The following is a 21008-nucleotide window of genomic DNA, read 5'->3' as shown; positions in this document are numbered from 1 at the left end:
GTGCTGTTACAATCTAAACAATGATTTACTGTAGCTCTGTGATCTCAACTTTGTGACATTGGAAGCTACAGAATTACACCATTTAGAATGTGACTGTGGTTCATGTTTTTTTCTGTCACTGACTTATGTGGCATGAGGGAGCCCATTGTTCTGTTCTGACTCTGACTTCACCACAACAATTACCACCACACGCCTCGATACAGATGCAGACAGGTCAGTCAATATTGAATGGTGTGAGCTGAAGTAGGACGGTGATCATACAATATAATGCACAGGTGTCAAAGTCAAGGCCCGGGGGCCAGATATGGCCGGCCATATCATTTTATGTGGCCCGCGAAGACAAATTGTGCATCAAATTCGTGTGTCATTACTAGTATTGCAAATTGTCTTCACTTTTGATAATATATTTTTTTTAAATATTTGACCAGTTTTTAGTCGTCTGATTTGAAAACGAGTTATTTGTCAGTTTGTTTTGTAGCTTTTACTGTATATAACATGAGGTGCTTATACATTTATTTGGGTTGACAGTCATAATGGCCCTCCGAAAGAAGCAATGACTAACAATGCGGCCCGCGAAAAAAATGACTTTGACACCCCTGATATAATGGGACAGACAGAAAAGTATGTACAAAACACACACGCACGCGTACGCGCACACACGCGCAAACACGCACGAACACACACACGCACACACGTCGAAATCAATAATTACATTTTCGCTTTTTTGATCAAATGAGTGCGGCGAATTGTACATTTGGAAGCGTAGCACAAATGCTCCCAAAGTGGAGATACTGTGTGCGTTTTTGTGCCAACAGACGTGTTTTTAATCCGCCTCGTATTTTGAGGTGATATTGCGGGGATTTAGGGGTTAAGGGAGGGTGTTCGACTTGCTAATACCCATATCTGCCACATGGGGGGGTGGGGGGCACTGGAGGAGATTCCCCTGCTGTCTACCCATCTTGAGCCTCCCTGACTGATTGCGGTTAGATTGTAGTCGGCGTCCGTCGTAGTGGTGGAGGAGGTCAAACAGTCCAGCCAGCAGCTCGCTCAGAACAGGCAGGAGCCAGCCGAACATTGTGCTCAGCGACACACGCACTTAACTACTGCAACTTTTCTCTGCACTTCTTCCCAATCAGTAAGTAATCAAACCTCTTCGTTGACTTTGTGTGGGTCTTGAACATCGAAAAGTGTCATTTTTTCCCTCTTTTAAACGAACGAATAATTACCACAAGCACGGCGATTTGATTTGTACAGGTTATTTGATCTAGTCAGCGCCTAAAACTGAAAGTTTCTTCAAACTATCTGTGTTTCGCTTAATGGCGTCTTCTTTACGAATGGTGATGTGGCGCGTGTAGACTAAATTAATAAACACCAGTATTCAGCGCTGTCTATCGCATCATCTCATCGGTGTTGAGAAGACCTCTTTCGCCATTTCAACTTGAATTTTGTAAACTGAATGGCAAAAACCGGAGTTGTTAACGCATAAATGACCACAGAAGCATAAAGTGGATCATGAACGTTAAACACGAAACAAAACACTTTAATTGGTAACAGAAATTAAGTTAAGGTACAAACGACTGAGTCGAGAAACTCTGCTCTCCTCTTTCCCTGTCCCTGACACCTTGTCCACAATTTAGTGAGACATTTACAAGCAAAACAAATGCCCATCTTAACAAAATATTTTCAACAAAGAGGTTGCATTCCGTAACTGTTAGTTGAAACTAACAACGGTAACATGTTTCACCATTATTTATTTCAGACACCCAATTCCTCCACAGAAATCCAGACGAGAGAAATGGTGTGTGGCTGACCGTGACTGAGTGAACACATTTGCTAAAACAACGATAATATTGTGGTCACACGAGCAGAACCTTTTGTCCTAAATTTGTTGCTCCCTTTAATAGCTGAGTGATTATAAGGAGCAGCTGGCTACAGATAGAAAAATGGGTCAGCATCAGGAATGATGGCATCACAATTAAGACTACATTTTCCCCTTCAAGCCCCTGGGCCTCCTATGGCACCCTCTCAGCCACAGCAACTTTCTCCCACAAAATCTGAGGCTGGTTTCCTTCCCCCCAATGTGACCTTAATTACCTTCCCATATCCTGCGAACAGAGATGTTGTTTGGATTATGCTTTGCAAGAGTTCACATCTGTTACCAGTTAGATTTTGGATGTATCCAAGCACCCGCTGCACTCAAGAACGATGAGTTTAACTTCAATCTAATTCCTAGTGTAAAATTTCACCCCAATAGTCTGCAAACTACTGTTCTGCTTAGCCACTAAGAAAAAGAGCCTTGACTGTGGCATTGCACAAGTCCGTAACCTGTTTCCCCTGTTCGGTGGAATTGCCCTGAAGCTGTTAGTGACTTTAAGGCAGCTCAAGCTGCTCCTCATAGTTTTTCTCCTCAACAAACAAGACAAACGTAAGCGGAGACTTTTTTTCAGTTGTCGGTGTCAACTGTCATTTGTATTTATAGTATAGTAGAGAATGAACGGTTTTATGAAGTCAAATAGTATCAACTACTGGTGTTTTGTCAACAAATCAAGTTAAATAATTACAGTTTGAATGGTACAGCAACTCATTATTTGAATACTTAGGGAATGGACGTTAGTAGTGACACATAAGGTAAAAAAATAAAAAAAACAAGCCCTAGCAAGTCTTCCAAGTTTACTGATAAACATTAAATACAAATGTGTTTTCCATCACAAAATTCTTTGAAATATCTATTTATACTTACAAACAATTTGAATGGGGATTCCTTTTTACAAAAGTAAGTGGTTTCCTATTGATATGTCTGTTTCCTAATTATCGTGAAAAGGTATTAGTATGATCCATGTCTTCTCATCAATGAAAATCATCGACAGAAATATTTTGTCAAATAATAATTTTATAATATTCTAAATATTATATATAATTTCCTAATCATTTTCAAAAGTGTGTCTCAAACGGTAACCCTCTGTTCACGCTGTGAAATGATTTTCCTAAACTGCTCTCCATACGGTGTCCCCGAATTGAGTAATGGTAGCCCCCATGAGGTTTACTGCAGGCTTTAAAGGTCAAGTTCACTAAGCGCACAATCATTCTGAGCATTTTGCCTATTCCTGGATTTCAACATCCTTCACGTTGCCATTGTGACACAATATGCAACTACAACACAAATTAAGGGAATCAAAAGTATTTGCTTAAAAGGAAATAAAGCCTTCCAATTACTGTTCATAGTACACACTGTTGCTTTAAAAAGGGAAAGTCAACCCCAAATTTTCATTGTTATAATTTGTTCTGTGCAGCCCAACTAGTCAAAACACGGTGTTCTGATTAATGTTTCATTTGTGGAATATGAATCAAACAGGCAAAATCTATTTTCATCCTTCTCATGGGGTGGCCATTTTGGTACTTGCTGTCGACTGAAAATGACCTCACAGTTGCTAGGTCTCAGGTCACATCCAATCACGGCTCGCCAGTTTTCTGAAGCGGAGCCTTGGTTTTGACTTGAAACATGGCAGTTGTGATGTAATTTTCCATCAACAGCACGCAGCAAAATGACTGCCCCCTGAGATTGACAAAAACGGGTGGATTTAGCTGCTTCACTCATAGTCCACAAATGCAATAAATCTCTATGCCCTGTTTAGACTAGTGGGGGCACATATAACATATTATTGTAAAGAAAATTTGGGGGTTGACTATCCATTTCAATGGTTGCAAATGCTTCCTTTAAATCTTGAACATATGCCAGATCACTTTGTTAATTTCCAAAAGACTAAATGGACCATCAGGCGGTGTCAGGTCTCACAGTGGAAAGTTGTGTCTTTCAACCATCTGCTGTTGTTTTCTCGAGAGCAGAAGATGAAATGATGAAGCAGGCCTCTGCGTCTCAAATTCTCCCTTTTGTTCCTTGAGAGACAGAAAAGTGTGTGAAAGCTGCCTTTGTTCTGGTGACCAGTCAGGGTGGGAGGGAGACTTACTGTACTATTGAATGTGTGTGTGTGTGTGTGTGTGGGGGGGGGGGGGGGGGGGGGGGGGGGGGGGGGGGTTGCCATCAGGTGGGGAAAAGACATGACTGGTTGTTTAGCATTGTCGTTGTACTTCCTTGTTCTCGTCTGGGACGAGTTGCAAATTCTGCATGTATATTAAAATGTATTGATCTTACTATGATAGTTTTGCTCAATTGATTTGTGAGTACCAGTTAGCTCAAGAACTTAAGATTTGATTATTTTTTTTATGGTGGAAAGTTGCAAAACAAATTTGCTTTCAAACAGTCATTGTACGTAAAGTCACACCAGATGACAGAAATGGACTTCAACACGCATTGTGAGATTTAGTTGGATTAGCATGCAAATTAGTCATCATTATGAAAATAAATTACAGGTTAATATGAAGAGGGCCGCCTGCCTGAGATGCACAATAATCACCCCACTGCATATTTGTCATTGTTTAATTACAGTAGGTGGCTGTGCTTTGTAAAATAACAGTAATTCAATGTGTACATGTGACTGTACACCCAGTTTGGGTTAACCTAGTGTTATTTATCTTTAACTTTAGAAAGGAAAAAAACTGAGCTACACACAAGGAAAATGTGTATCTAATCGGTTTACTCTACATAATGAATTATGTGTATGTATGTATGTATGTAGTATGCTGTAAACTAGCTGGACATTTGGGTTTGTATGTCCATCTACTGTTAGTTAAACTTGCTGGCGCAATTTTGGCATTGGACATACTTACCCGAATCTGACTGGTATATAGAATGTGACAGGGTGGGCAACAAAGGTGTGATATTACATAACTGATATCCTGATTTTTCAGTGTTAAAATCTTGAATGTTCATATCTTGATTTGTATACAATAGTATGAACTTCAGAGCGACATAAAAAAAATCTGGGTGGTATTTGCCTCTCGTGTGAATCTAGTCTTTGTAAAATAAAGTGAATGGGTTTATTTATTTCTGTACTTTATTATAAAACCAATTACTTGGGGAATTATCATTTATAATGGAATGCTTTAGTTGGTATGCGGTAGAGTGTTCTCCTGCTATATAGCAGTTCACCTTTTGCGGCCTTGCTGTTTTACGGATTCTTTTTGTCAGTGCATCATGCATTTTTTTTCTTTTGACAGTGTAGAAAGGTTTGTTTTTGAAACAATAATTGATTAAAATTCAATACATTTTCATCACATTTGGAAAATATAATCCCATTATCAAATATTTGTCCTGTATCAACAAGTACTCATTGTCAATGCTTGTACTTATAAACTCAGTTAAAAAAAGTGATGTCGGTGCATCCCTAGATTGCTCCACTGGCTATATAGAATCTTTTATTTATTCATTGTATTGTTTTCCATTAAAAAAAAAAAAAAGTTTCTGAATGGGGGGAAAATGAGAGAAACTTGCCATCAATTTCATACAATTTTAAGGAAAAATACTAAATTCTAATATTTATTATCCGGGTGTAAAATTACCTATATCTGTATAAATGGAGCTTCTACATCATTAGAGGTAATGTATGTATTAGAAAGGCGGATGTCTTCCAGTATTACTTTAATATTACATATTTAGCCGCTCCTTGTAATGGTGTGTGAGTCACTGTTTCCTTAGTGCACTAAACACAACAAAACATCAACAATTCAAAATCGCAACTAATGTTAGTTCAACTCGTATGACTGGCTTGTGTGTTAGTGTTCTGTCATAACGTAGTGGATGTAAACAGTAATGCTCGAAGTTAATAGGATGTCATTTGTTTTGTAAATACAGTCACTGCAATTTTCCTGATTGAAGAAACAAGACAATAGATAGATATGATGTGCAATGTATGAAATTTAACTTCTTGACTTACCCCTCCATCCATATCTCACTATTGAAAAATAAAGACCTGAAGATAAAGGGCTGAATCTTAATACTTGTATTTTAATACGTAACTTTAGAGGACTTGCTTACACAATCCAAGATCCTGTACAAGGGGTGCAAAAATCTTTTGACCCCTTTGACCTGCTCATAAAGCTAAATAAGGTGACGTCCAAACTAGCTCTCACTAATGTTGTAGTCAATTGGTGTGTGTGAATCTTTGGCATCAGTTAAATGAGCAACACATTTTAGCATTGTTATTGTTTATAAACTGACAACGAATATCGTTGCAATGCTGTTACAAAGTATTTTTTTTGTATCGCTAGATTTCTGTATAAAGAAGCCACCAAAAATTCACTGTAGCAAGTAAGTGGAAAACTGCTAGGAACCAGATGGATTCAATTCATAATTTATGCACTCTGCTTGATCGGAGGAACATTTCGACCCAAAATGACCCACAAATTAAGTTAGTTCATCAGTTGCAGTTGGCTGATAAGAATTCTCCATCTCTGGCTAAGTAATTTTAGTGAGCCATCTGTCAACATATTTTTGTTGTATCCCACTAAGGCAAAAGTGTCAAAGTCAAGACCCGGGGCCAGATTTGGCCCGCCACATCCTTTTATGTGGCCCGCAAAGACAAATTGTGCATCAAATTTGTGTGTCATTACTAGAATTGCAAATTGTTTTCACGTTTAATAATTTCTTTTTTTTTCTTCTTTTTTTTTTACCAGTTTTTACTCGTCTGATTTGAAAATGAGTTTTTTGTCCGTTTGTTTTGTAGCTTTTACTGTATATAATATGAGGTGCTCATACATTTATTTGGGTTGACAGTCATAATGACCCTCCGAAAGAAGCTATGACTACAATGCGGCCTGCGAAAAAAAAAGTTTGACACCACTGTTTTAAATGTAGGGTTAGGGTTTCAAAGTAAGGTTTCATACTAGAGTTAGGGTTTCAAAGTAGGGTTCAAAGCTAGTGTTAGGGTTTCAAACATGGGTTTAAAGCTATGATTAGGATTTCAAACTAGGGTTTCAAACTAGGGTTAGGGTTTTTTTGAGAGTCTTGTTTGCCTGCTTGGTCATGCAGTTAGTTGATCTATGTATATTCCTTCTTAGTGGAGTATGTTCTCAACGTCGATTGCCTGTCGCCGACGAGGGACTGGCTGGGCCCGCGTGGGTCAGGGATGGAAAGTCGGGTACGGAGGCCAATGCCCACCTATGGCCAACACTTGTGAACAGTTTGAGTGCAAATGGAAGGAGAGTCCAGGAATTTAACATTGTATTGCAGATTGAGAGCAGCACTATAAATACTGAAATCCCACAGGCGTGTCTTCATTCGAGTGAATCAGCACTGTCACGCACACACACTCACAAACACACGTTAGACATCAGACGTGTTCAGTTATGTTGATCAGGCAAGCACATTGAGTATAGGTGGAATCTGCCTCACCTATTCAAAATGGACCTGACCTGATTGTATTTACATCCCATGGAATTTTACTTTCAATAACCATCAGTCAAAATAGAAGTAGCACAGTGGTGCAGCGTAACAGTAACCCATTTCCACTGATGAGAATTTGGGTCATGTCCGTGACCCTCACATTGACTGCTGGAGGATAACTGAATATGAGGCTCCATATTTCACCCAGATTTTCATAGATTTATTGACGAGTGGCCATTACGATACAGAGAGTGTAAGAGGTGATGGTGGTGGTGACACGTTTTGGAAAACAGACTGTGGGTGTTGATGTTTTGCTGTCAGAGAACAAATCAATACTTTCCCGTTGGAAATCTTAAACTTTATATCAGCAATGTGGTGACTGCTCGAGGGCAACAGGTAGCCCTCAGATTGTATGAGTAGCCTGCGAGCCTGTTCCACAAATAGCTCACAAGTGATGGGGCATTTTTAAAGTTGACATTTGAAAATGTAAACTGGCAGAAATTTACTGTATAGAAGAAAAGTTCAGTGGCCTAGTGGTAGAGTGTCTGTCCTGAGTCTGGAAGATTGTGGGTTCAAACCCCAGCCGGGTTATACCAAAGACTATAAAAATGGGACCCATTGCCTCCCTGCTTGGCACTCGGCATTAAGGGTTGGAATTGGGGTGTAGATCACTAAATGGTTCCCAGGTGAGGCACCGCTGCTGCTCACTGCTCCCTTCGGGCATGGGTTAAATGCAGAGACAAAATTCACCACACCCAGTTGTGTGTGTGACAATCATTGGGTCGTTACCTTTATTTTTTTATTTAAAGGTATTGCACATTCATAGTTATATATTACCTAATTATTGGGAGATTTCATTAAGGATCAATTTCTGTTTACCTTTCCACATTTAAATAACTCAATCAGCAATACTTCCGTTATGATTTTTACACTCACAATTGCACTCAGGACTACCAAAAGACTCAATTAATAACATGATATGAATTTCAAGCTATCACTAAACTGCTTTGTTTGAAGCGGTTAAGTCCAGTCTCAGATTTTAACATTTTTAATTGTGTGATGTCATTTTCTGCCACGTTTCTAACTAATGTTACTGCACATTGTGACTAGCGGACTGTAACATGAAACATTTCAAGAAAATCACAAATTGAATCTAAATTGCAATATCTGTGTCAAAGTCAAAGTCAAAGTCAGCTTTATTGTCAACCTCTCCACATGTCACAACACACAAAGAGACCGAAATTACGTTTTTCTCTATCCCACGGTGACGAGACACATAACACGATAGACATACATGTACATACACGCGACACAATATAAAAACAAGAAGGCAAAAATTCAAACAATCAATAGTAAGAGTGATGAATAAATGTGTCTATATATATATATATATATATATATATATATATATATATATATATATATATATATATATACACACATATATATATACACACATATATATATATGATATATATATATATATATATATATATATATATATATATATATATATATATATATATATATATATATATATATATATATATATATATATATATATATATATGTATATGTATATGTATATGTATATGTATATGTATATGTATATGTATATGTATATGTATATGTATATATATATATATATGTATATACGTATATATATATATATATTAGGGGTGTAAATCGCGGGTTTTGTCACGATACGATATCATATCGATACAAAGAAGCACGATACGATATTTGCCGGTATCTTAAAGCCTGCTGTGATTCATTCACGATACATCACGATATAGTGCTCTACGATCGATACATATATATTTTTTTTTAAATAAAAAATAAAGAACAATATCCTGATTTATAACAATTCATACGCAAAATCAACAGGGTACTGCAAACTCTTTATTTAGGAAATTACAAGAGTATTCTAGTATACAAAGTGCTTATTTTAACACTGAACTTTGATGTCGTGTTTTTTCTTTAAATGTGCATCGAGATTTGTGGTCCCTAAATATCTTGTCACCGCATGGCAGGATTTACAAACTGTACGTGTTTTGTCCGTTGACTCGTTGAGTCCTCTTTTCTTTGGAATCCAAAGTGCTTCCAAAGAATGACTTGAAGCCTAAAGGGGAGCCAATTTCCTCGTCTTTTTGGACACTAGCCATAGCACCTGCCCAGGAGCCGCGTACTAGTTGTCGACTCCCCTTTCACGTGCCTGCTCTGCTCACAACACAACACGCCGCTCACTGCTCCCGGAAAGAGGAATCAAGCAACAATGAACTGGATTTCCAAATAAAGTCGCGTCTAATGTCCGACGTCAAACACGGCGATATAAATCGATGTTTACGTTTAGCATCGATGCCAATAAATCGTAGAGCATTATATCGATTAATCGATGTGTATCGATGAATCGTTACACCCCTAATATATATACATATATTAAATGAAGTTTGAGATTTAAGGCTGCAGATTTTCTTGCACTGAAAAATGTATTTACACTGTGACATTTCATTCTTTTTACAAGGATACTCATTTTAATCCACAACCACCATGAGTGAAGAATAAACTGGTTGTAAGCAATATGGACACGCCTCCTTCCGTGCTCACAGATTGAGTTTAAACTGGTTTTGCAAATTTAATCCTATAGATTTGAGCCACCCAGTCCTGATCAGACAGGCTTGTTGGAGCCCCATTAGAATGGGATTAAAATGACAGTTGGTGGGCATTACATTTTTGCTATCCCCCTCTGCAATTTTTCTTGTTGTTGCAAAATGTTTTCACATTCTGTAAACGCAGTAGCAGTAAGAAGAAGCAAATGTGCTACATTTAGACAACTCTGTCGAAATGCTCTCAAAACAAAGACTAAACCAATGTCCTTGGTGGTTGCTGCACTCGCAGTAGTCTACTGCAAGTGCAGCAACCACAGTATTTTGCTTTTAAAATGCCTACACAGTATTGCAAAAAATATTTGATTACTAGCTACTCTGAGTTGACTCTAAGCGATCAAATGAACTCATCAGTCCATTTGAGGTTACTTAAATTAGAATCAATGTTATGTCTAGTGGCCTGTGTTGGTTGTTTGCATACTTCTATCTCGCAGACTGGTACAGACGTGTTGAAACACAAAGCAAGTCTAAACCAAGTGAAGCAGGTCCACCCCTAATAAATTTGCAACTATTTTCCATGAATAGCATTTTGATTCATGTGTATACCTTTTATACATCTTTATATGCTAAATAGCTTTCCTCTCCTTGAATGCTCACACTACTTGTACAGATAACATGATACGAGTCGTGCGTGATTGTGCATGTGTGTATTTATCAGTATTTATCACTCGAACAATGTCAGCCACATTTCCTGTGGAATTACATTCATGCCCTCTCACCTTTACAGATAAAACATCATGGGGAAAGGATGTGTGACGGCGACCAAGTACTTCCTGTTCATCTTTAACCTCATCTTCTTTGTGAGTACAGTATCATTATTCAAACTTAACAATATGTGTTGATTTAGATGTAGAACAATTGCCAAATTATGTCAACAATGATGTGTCTAAATCAGTGGTTCTTAACCTTTTTCCTTGTTCGCACCCCATTCAATTCACCAACCAGTTCTCGCACCCCTAACCCTAAATGATTATAATAATAATAATTGGTTTACTTTACCAATTAAAGCTATAAGGCCTAATTAGCATTATTCCTAATGCCAATTAACACAATGACTTCTTGATTTCCAGAATTTTTCACTTTTTTCGGTTACCTGACCATTGTAAATTTCCCCCAGGGTATTCTCACACCCCCGAGGAAGCATTCTCGCACCCCTGGTTAAGAACCACTGGTCTAAATCCTCATATTAACAAGGCGATGTGAGCTCTGATAGAAATTAAGTTATACTCCCCATTATCTTACCATTGTTTTGATAAAATATATTGCAATATCAAAATAAGTCAAAACACACGATAAACACGTAATAAAAGTGTCAGTGGAGTGGGGAAAGGGAGAAGAGGACTACACCACTGAAAAGTCAATAGTGGGTTAGGGTTAGGGTCCTATCATGCATGTTTATCTTTTTTTAGAGATTAATTTTGGCAAACCAATTAAGGAAACCCCACTTTACAATTTTCTACCATTTTAATTTGATCGTTTTTGTATCTTTTTTTATGACCTCGCTTATGCTATCATCAGTGAGTGCGTTCACATTTGTCTGTCAAAAATCAAAGCAGCAACAACATAGCACAACGAGCCTGGTTAGAAAACGCGAGTGAAACAGCACAGGTCTTTCTGCTCGTGTATAGGAGACATTCTGACTGTTTAGTGCTTTATTTACGTGTTTGGCAAAAGTTCAATGTGTCTGTCAACACGAGACTGGCTTCCACATTCATTCAACGCAGCGGCATCTGTGATTGGTTGAATGAATTGTACGTAGGTGGAACTTTGCCTTGTGATAACATTTAGCGGGAGCTATAGTGATACATAAAGATTAGCCGTTTATTCTCTTAATCAACGAGCTGCTAGTACATTTACTAAATAACATTCACTTTAAATAAATGCTTTGGTTTTCAGACATTATGCGATGGCGATTTGTGAATGGATGATCATGAACTGGAAGGTGGAACTTCTGCCTATATATGCAATGGCTTTGGCCTTAAGCCGCAGCGGGATATCACTAGTTTTCACTGCAATGTGTTATGTATGTAGCTAATATGCTACGCAGCCCAAGAATTAAAACACAGATTCATCTGCTCATCCATCCCAAGATCATACATGGAGAATAGAATGTAAACAATGGTGATTTTTCTGCGAAAATGTTGCACCTAACTTGGGGGAAAACATTGATTACCCAGGCTTGACCTAGCACCGGATAAAATATATTTCCAGCATAGGTGTATAGTGGTGAGCACATCTTCCACAAAGGGTTGGGAAAAGCCTGGTTCGAATCTCGTTTCTGTGCAAACGCTTCACTTCACATTTCCAAAAATATGCATGTTGGTTCAATTGAAGACCAAATTGTCTAAAGATGTATATGTAAGTGTAAATGTTGTTTGTTTTGTGTGTCCTGCCTGTCACCTGAATTTATCTAGGCTAACAAAACGTTTGATAACCATCAAGCCGATTTATTGTGTTTTCGGATTTTGGCGTCATTCTTTCTCATTTCCTTCCATGGAACAATATCTACAATAGCAACTACATTTTGCTCTTATTGCATATGACTAAAACAATGTCCACAGTTATAGCATGTAACTATGTCTGACTAACGTTTTTTTTTTCTTCTCAGCTTCTGGGTGGCGTCATCATGGGCTTTGGATTGTGGCTCCTCCTGGACAATCAGAGCTTCATAGTTGTGCTCAGTAAGTCCCAAATTCAAAATAAATATTTTCACTTCAGTCATAGTGAAAATAAACGAGTTCTTTATTTAAAGTGAGTTATTTACCATATTCTCTTTAGTTCATTCAAAATATATGTGTGTGATATGTAATATGTAATATTAGTGCACTTTCTCATATCATTTGATAACCCAGTAGAGGGGTTTGAGTCAAACATTGGAAAATCTGTCACCTAACTATCAGCGCTTCACAGATGCTGGTAATATGCACATTGTTTTGCAATAATGTGTTTTGTTTTATACCTTTACTGCATGGCCTATCTGGCGTGTCTTTTAGTTTCATTTTGTTTTGTGTGTGTATGTGCTTGCTTTGCGTTTGCAGATAGTACAGCGATTCTCATTGGTCAAGAGAGATATTGCCGTCTTAACGGCATCTTTGAGTGGCTAGTCTTTACAGTTATTTTATAAAATGAAACACGATATTGTGAAATATAGGGCTGACGTCTGCGAGTCGGTGAGTTGGTCCATACATTTTTGTCCGACCAAATTCGTATTGGTAGAGCAATCGCTGATGTCAAGTCCAGGGAAAGAAAATGACTTTGGGTTAAATCATTATTATGGTTGCGAGAAGAATATAAAAAGGCTGTAAAATTGATTAGAAAATGAAATATTATAATTTAATGAATCAGATGTATTTTTATTAATAAATATAAGTCTGAAAGTCATAGGAATTAAATTCGCTTGCCGTTTTTTACATCACAATTGTGAACTCTGCAACTGACAGGAGAGACCACTTAACCTTGCCTGCAACCTTGCTACAAAAACATGACACTCTATCTTTTCCCAAGCCTTTATACGACCAATCACTAAGCAACCTTATGTTTGGAGGTAGGATATGAGCTGTGACCAAAATAAGAAGGCCGTGGGAAACATGACATCACGAATGCAATTGTCAAGTTTATTTCGAGGCCCATTAATGTTGTGGAAGGTGCTGGTAGAGCGCACATAATGCACTTTAGCCGATTTAATTAATCTTGAGATAACGGTTGACTACTGCCCAAGTAAAATGACGTACACATTACCAGCATGTGAAAAGCCACGTTAGTAAAGTCATATGTTTTCCTAATATTTTAACAAAGTTTGATTCCCACCCCTGATGGTGGTCACGGAACCTATAAAGGGAAACTATCTTTACCCCGCAGCCCAAGTTCTAATTAGCTCTCTGAACAAAATGAACTGTAAAATTAATCTAATTTAAACTTAATAAAAATCATGCCAACTATAAAAAACATATGTGGCAAGCCAAAAAAGTTTATAAATGAGTTTCTGTAATTTAAAGTTTGTATTCCTACCCATTGCTGAGACTGTTTGTTTCTCAACTACACTCCCTCCCAACATAAGATTATGTGGTGTGATCTAGAGCAAAAATGGACTCTTGTGTTTGTGGTTAGGTTCCAAAGTCAGCATTTTTATTATTGAACTTAACAGCGAAACATTACTGGAAATGCCAGACAAAATCAATGTAGAATTCAGAAGGCACAACATTTAAAATGTATCAAATAACAGAGGACAAAAAGATATGTTTTTCCGTTGTATAGTTTTCACTGGTCCAGTGAGTTGTTTGAAATAAAAGAATGTAGGCCAATACAAATGGAGCCAGTATTAACAGAATGAAAACAGGCCAAGGTCTGGCCGCAGGCTCTTGGAATGTTTAAGTATCATTGAATATCTGTAAGACAAATGAAAAAAAAAAGGGTTCAGCTTTTGTACATGAGGATACAAACTTTTTTTTTTTTCCATACACACCGACCTTGAAAAAGGTTGATGAAAACTGAAGTAATCTCACAGGACGGTGAATATTTTGTTATGGCTTGTAGCGTCTTGTCGAACCATTAAACACATGTGTGGAGCAGATTTTCATTTTTGTGTCAGTTGTTTTAAACAAGAAATGCATTGTCCAACACAAAGACTCTTTCCATTCTTGTTTGAGGGCTGTCCCTTTAAAAATAAGCGGTGCTCCTCTATTTGACTCTCCATTTTCAAATTGGCTTCAATGAACCATTTTTCCTGAACCCGTTGTGATTTGATGTTAAGATTTCTGCTCTTGTGTGCGCCATCTGGCTACAATGTGCGACTTTTTGCGGCGGTATTTCAACCAGATCAGAATCAGACCCAGATTGCATGTGTCCCAGTATTCTCTTCATGACAAAAGAACAATGAAATTTGGTGATATTGTATTACTACATCCTTCATTCTAAATCGGTTACATTTCATTGGTTAGAGATTCTTACTGAAGTGTGCCTTTAATGGAGTGTGTAAAATAAACATACTGTATGAAGACAGGTTGGTTCACTTGATGTTGAGCTGAAAGTGGTATATTTTCTGTTAAATGACTGTCTGGAAGAAGGAAGCCAATTTTACGGCAGACATGGATGAAATTATTATAATTAAAATCCTTTTAGAATCCACTGCAGGGGGGAAATATGACCCCTTTATGGACAAGAGAATGAACATTTAAAAGGTTTGCATGCAAATAGTTCAAAAGTTCCAAATACAACCAATCTGGCGGCTGCAAAGAAGTTCCTCCCCGTTTTCTTTAAGTTCACACATATACACCAACATGAAAAGAAGAAAAGTTGCCTTTTCCGTTTGCCTCAACTGTCTACAAAGATATAGTGTCTGTTTTGTCATCCTATGATAGGAGAGCAACAAAAGGAGCCAGGAGAAAAGTGACCTTTCTTTTTCTTCAGAGTTCATATGATGTGACAATCTAACACATAGATGGCAAATAGAGTGCAAATAACTCAAATTCTGGGAGTTTACTGTTTTCCAAAAGCACAATTTTGCAATTACTAGCTGTTCAATGTCTCGTGTGATAACTGCTGTACCAGAATATTGTCCGCTATTCTCGTAATACTTCATGCGTTATAATCCCGTCAAGAACTAGGTGAGCCAAACTTGTTTGATAGCTGTCTTGGTTACCTTCGTGTCATAAATATCCTTTTGTTATACCTAGAAAGGGCATCTGTCATCGCTTCTGTCCGTTCGACAATTGTCACGGGGATGGAATGCCGACCTCTGTAAATGACATATCTAGTAGAAAAATAACGATGTTTGGTAGGGCTCTGTCCAGAATGCACATCACCGAGTTAGTCAGAAAGGAGAAGCGGAGAAAGACAAGATGTAAAATAAGTTTTTATTCCTCAAGTGTTAATGGAGCAAACTGAGAGTGGGAAAAAGCGAGTGACTGCAACAAAACAGAAGAACTGAAGATGATGATGCATACACACTGAAAACGTGTCACTATGCAGTGGGGGGGGAAGAGAGAGAGAGAGAGTGGTTGTCTTGGAGGAGATGAGGACGTTTGTCTCTTGTCAGTGGCATCGCTGCAGGTGTCCTCCGCTCAGACACTGGGCCCTTTCTCCTCTGTCCAGCATTAACATGCATCACATCAGCCTAGTGTGCTCACTGCCTTAGTCACACACACTCGTCACCGGTCTGGCGAGGGCGAGTCCGTCCGCCCTTTTCTCAGCGGCGGTCATCAATGCAGCCATATCTTGGAAAAAAGCGCAGCCAGCAAAGGGGTTAAGTACGGTAGACTGATTCGCTTTGTATCGGGATGTAATTGAGAAGCTGCTCAATGGCACACTTTGAGAGAGTCAGATGATCACAGATGATGATGAATGGCAGTAATAACGTCAGTGTATCTGTGTCCAGTTAAAAGCATCGGCATATATATATATATATTTTGTCAGCACCGTAGATTAAATACTTCCTAATGTAGTTTTTAGTTGTTGTTAAAATTACACTTTAGAATTGCAGTTTGTGATGTTTTACGCAGCATGGATTAATACCATTTTAATTTAATCCTTTATCGGGCACAAAAAAAATCATATTATTACACTTTACGTGGAAGGGACTTCAAGTCAAATTGCTACACAGCACAGGTTGTGAGACGAAAGAGTATTTTTTTCTACTGGATGAAGTGATATTTTCTGTAGTAAATATGAATTAATGATATTGTCAAAGTGATCATGTTCTTAATGTTTTTATCATAAATAAGATTTATTTATTTACTTCACCTTGCGGGGAAATTGGAATTAAGATTATACAGGGATAATTTTGATGTACAAATAAATGTCTGAGCAGAAAGGCATCGCATGGTGTATATTCATCAGCCCCCCCCCCCCCCCCCCCCTTGATGTTACACTGAAACGTGTTGGTTTTGCATTGCCCGAATGATAAAAAGTGTGGTGATTTTCTTTTAGCATTGTTACTAAAATTTGTTGTCACAATGATACTGCCTCTAAGTTGGCAATATCTTTCGATCAACAAGGACTTCATCGATTTGGAGAACAGTTTAAATTTCAGATTCACTTTCCTTTTGTATTGGTAACTTCTGACCTCTGCACTTGTTCTTTCCTTGCAGATGACTCCATAGCTGTCAAGGCCGCGTGCTACATCCTAATTGGAGTTGGCACTTTCGCCATGCTTTTGGGCTTCCTCGGCTGCTTGGGAGCTATTTATGAGATCCGCTGTCTGCTTGGTCTAGTGAGTGAATTTGAAAAATTAGAACAATCCCATAGTGTTGTGATAAGTCAGAGCAGAAAATACACCCAAAATATTACACCTTTGAAGCTCTTAACGTTCATGATAAAATGTGTCTGCAAAAAAAAAAGACATTCATGGTAAAAAGCTTGATGTTATTTTCCATTGATTGTCCTCCCTTCTATTCAGTACTTCACCTGCCTCTTGTTGATCCTCATTGCTGAGATTGTAGCTGGCGCCCTCATCTACTTCCAGAAGGACGTGGTAAGCGGCATATTATTATGTGGTCTTCACACCCTACAAACAACAATTGTCCTGAATAGAAAGCAAAACCTAGCAACAAAGGAGTACAGACGAACGTCCCCAGGTTAGAACAAATCGGATTTCAAACCAGAAATTCAAAGCTTTTGAACCCTCAAAACCAAACGAAACACCGGACTGCGAACAGCTTTCTGAGTCGAGGCTAGCCAACAGCGTCTCCACGTCTCCGAAGCAACAGTTCGGTACTGCGTCTCGAGAGCGCAAAGCTTCGGAGAAGACATGAGTCGGAACAAAAATACTGAAAAGGGTGACGCAACAAGACGTCACCAACAATAGCTCAGTGCTCTCTAGTGACCGGAAGAAACCTCTACAGTAGATGCAGCAGCTCTATGTCCTTCGTAAAAAGCCAAATCGACTGCCTTTAACTCAAAAGCGGCATCACGTGCATTTCTTTTATCCCCCATAATGAGGGTTTGTGTAAAAAAGCTTCCTTTCTCTAGTAATGTCTGTCATGATCTCGTTCTGAGCTCTTGTTAGTGTCAATTGTGCGGCACTATTTGCCTGGGGGCGGGACATGCGGTCAACACACCACTCGTCATATCCCTCTGCCCAGCAAAGCGGTCCACAACCTTTTTAATAACGAGTGTATTAGACATCACAAAAGTCACTCAGTATTACGCAAAAGTGTCCATTGTTGCTCCGTCAGAACGGATTAATCCGTTTTCCCTTATTTCTTATGGGAAAAATTGAATTGGACTCCGACCAGTTTTCTGGAACGAATGATGGTCGCAGTCAGAGGTTCTACTGACATCAAACTCAGTGGTCAACCCACCCTAATTGAAATAGAAAGAAATTGGTTTGCAGCGCCCCCTAGTGCATAGTATTTCCAAATAAAGCGCTAGGGAGTGTTCCAATTGAAAGTTACATAAATGCGTCTGCAAATTGTTGTAACACAATAATATAACTTTCAGTTGTGTATTCAACACACACATTTTTACAGACTCATTTGGGTCGCTCTCACACTACTACAATGGGAAATGCTGGCCATTTATTTAATGACTTTGTTCTTATATTTGTATTGTTTGCATCGAAGTTATTAAATGTAGTCGAACTGGAGTTTAGTTCTGTTTTCTGGACAGAAAAAAAAAAAGTTATAAAACATTATTTTAGGGGGGTGACGATATGGAATTTTTTTTTGACATGTTGCGTCATGTAGAACAAATTGTCTCTGACATCTGTGACCTGTTTTCCCATAGTTGAATGAAGAGATGTCTAAGATTGTATCCAAGGTCTTGGACAACTATCCAGGCAACTACTCGACCACAGCGCAAGCGTGGGACTTCATTCAGAGAAATGTAAGCCATTAAAAGTCACATCTCACTCAAATTTGACAGATGAATTTTTCAAATGATTCTCCTTTGGTTGGACTCGTGGTGGGCACAAGGTGAAAAACACCTACTCATCAAAAAAGGTGTTTTGACAATAGTTGTGAAATATCTGATTTGGGAAATGGGCGTACGTGAGCGTCACAAAGAGAATCTCGAAAATGCGTTTTCAAGTTGTATTTTATTCTCGCTCTCGCAGATGGAATGCTGCGGCTGGACCGGTCAAAGCGATTGGAGCGGAAACATGGTGATCATCAACAGTTCTCAACTTCTGTTTCCCTGCTCGTGCTACAACATCTCCCTCGCAACTGGAAACGTCTCAGAGAGCGGCTTCTGCGAGGCTCAGACACCAGAATGGCCCGTATACGACACGGTAACATAATTTTGGGAATTCTCGCCTGAAATGAGAGCAGTGAAATTTCATCTTCTGGCCTACTCTTCAGGGTTGTGCTCTCAACGTGGAGAGCTGGCTCCTCACCAACATCGGGGTTGTTCTGGGAATCTGCATCGCAATCGCTTTGATTGAGGTACACAACTCTCATAAATTCAATTCAAGTTCTCAGCGGGAGTTCCAAGTGAAGTTCTGGTCAAGATGCATTGCCAAGCAATTTCTTCAAATAATAGCTTTTTTGTGTTTCTGACAGCTGCTGGGGATGGTTCTGGCCATCTGGTTGTGCAAGAACATTCACAGGGAGGACTACACCAAAGTGCCAAAGTACTAAGTTCACCACACTGAGTTTGGCCTGAACCGAAGCTAATAAGGCATTTTTCCACTTAATTTTCGGTTAAATGTTTTGTCCAAATGTAAACCTATGTGTTAGCTTTACATTTAGTTGATAACCTCTTTTGAGGTAGTTTTTTTTTTTTCTCAGACCAGTCTTGCTCGAAGCACTTTAAAAAGGTTTGAAACTTTTGATCCAAAAGTGATGTTGCAAATGTTTTGACTGGTTTAGAGGAACCTGCAGGAGTTGGGGAGGGTGGGTGTGGGGTGAAGAAGGAGGGGTGAAATTTCAGAAAGACGTGGTCCTGTATTAGTTTTTACATTCTTAAGGTTTTAGTTTTTCCTTGAGATGCTGTGACCAATTTACACAGCTGTCAAATATCCCCAATTCTGGTGAGTTTTTTTTTTTTTTTAAAGATAGTTATTCTAGCATAATATATGATTTCATGACTTTGTATATAATTTCATTTATTATTTCTGCAAACCTGACCCTAAAGTACTTCCATGTTTATCAATGCAAGCTGGTTGCTCATTCTACTTTCAAAACTGTTTTCCTACTCTTATTGTATAACTTATTGGCTATAACAGAAGCAATTTAATGTTAAAGAAAAACTTTTGGAATCGATTTCCAATGTGGGGGAGCAGGAACATAAAGGTTGTTTACTTTAAAATGTTGAGAAACAAAGTGCCATGTGGGCTAAATTGATTTGTTTTTTTAAAACACATTTTAAGTTTTTGTATTCTATAATTCTTTTGTAATCCAATTTCAACTTTTACCTGAGAAAATTTGGTACTTTTCTTATGTATAAATTTGTTGTCCATTCTGTACAGCGAGTATAAAAAACACCCTACATTAACCCTTTAATGGTGTTCTTAAAGGTATGACTTTTTTGTAACAATGTATCGTAGACAGACTGGGAAAGAAGATGGTTTAGTAATTTCGAACTCACAACATTAATTCTATTCTGTTTCCCTTGCCAATAAAGTCATTACAATTGGATGAAGCCGAACAGCCCGATACTCTGTAACATCTCCAACATAACCCATAGACAGTTTTCCTGCGACTTGACATGCTGCCATCTTGGGGTGTTGTTTTCTAAGTTTATTGTTTTGTTCTGTGCTTATTGAGTGTTTGAATAAAGAATTCTCCTGATATCAACTGTTGTCATTTTTCTGTACGCGGAACTCTGATAAAAACAATTGTATGTACTCCCATTTCCCCCCCAATAGTGGTCTTTCAACTTAGTTTGAAATATGAACTTCAACCTCACAGTGGCATCATAAATTACTAACGAAAGATTAGAATCAAGTCAATTTTCTCTAAGCTCAACCTTTCTTTTTGTATTAATTTCAATGGTTTTGGAAGAATGCCAATTGATAATGTTTGGATGCGTTTAATGTAAGAAGTCATGAATATGATTAATTCTTTAACATAGATGTAATAAATGTTTCACATGACTTAAGGCTAATTTGTTCTTTCAGAAATGTGTAT

General features: G+C 38.2%; 1 protein-coding gene across 2 annotated transcripts; it reads left to right on the top strand.

Annotated features, from left to right (window-relative positions):
• Positions 1 to 904: 904 nt before the first annotated feature.
• On the top strand, positions 905 to 20675 carry LOC133152880 (CD82 antigen-like). Of its 2 annotated transcripts, none has more exons than XM_061276828.1 (9): positions 905 to 1135; positions 10673 to 10745; positions 12554 to 12626; positions 17031 to 17152; positions 17339 to 17413; positions 18667 to 18765; positions 18995 to 19168; positions 19239 to 19322; positions 19440 to 20675. In XM_061276828.1, the coding sequence occupies exons 2-9, from the start codon at positions 10683 to 10685 to the stop codon at positions 19515 to 19517; spliced, it is 768 nt and encodes a 255-aa protein (XP_061132812.1). In that variant the 5' UTR covers positions 905 to 1135; positions 10673 to 10682; the 3' UTR covers positions 19518 to 20675. The 2 variants fall into 2 exon arrangements, with proteins under 2 accessions (XP_061132812.1, XP_061132813.1); XM_061276829.1 differs by lacking the exon at positions 905 to 1135 and adding an exon at positions 2364 to 2425.
• Positions 20676 to 21008: the final 333 nt, after the last annotated feature.

This window comes from Syngnathus typhle, linkage group LG4, assembly GCF_033458585.1.
Source record: "Syngnathus typhle isolate RoL2023-S1 ecotype Sweden linkage group LG4, RoL_Styp_1.0, whole genome shotgun sequence".
Taxonomy (NCBI): domain Eukaryota; kingdom Metazoa; phylum Chordata; class Actinopteri; order Syngnathiformes; family Syngnathidae; genus Syngnathus; species Syngnathus typhle.
The sequence above is the reverse complement of the archived record's forward strand: the minus strand, read 5'-3'. Positions and strand labels throughout refer to the sequence as shown.

What these genes read in the sequence shown, in the direction of transcription:
- LOC133152880 (XM_061276828.1), top strand. Translation starts at nt 10,683, where the DNA reads ATGGGGAAAGGATGTGTGACGGCGACCAAGTACTTCCTGTTCATCTTT. An exon ending in TCTTTAACCTCATCTTCTTT is followed by an intron (nt 10,746 to 12,553) that starts GTGAGTACAGTA and finishes TTTTCTTCTCAG; the next exon opens with CTTCTGGGTGGCGTCATCAT. An exon ending in TCCGCTGTCTGCTTGGTCTA is followed by an intron (nt 17,153 to 17,338) that starts GTGAGTGAATTT and finishes CCTTCTATTCAG; the next exon opens with TACTTCACCTGCCTCTTGTT.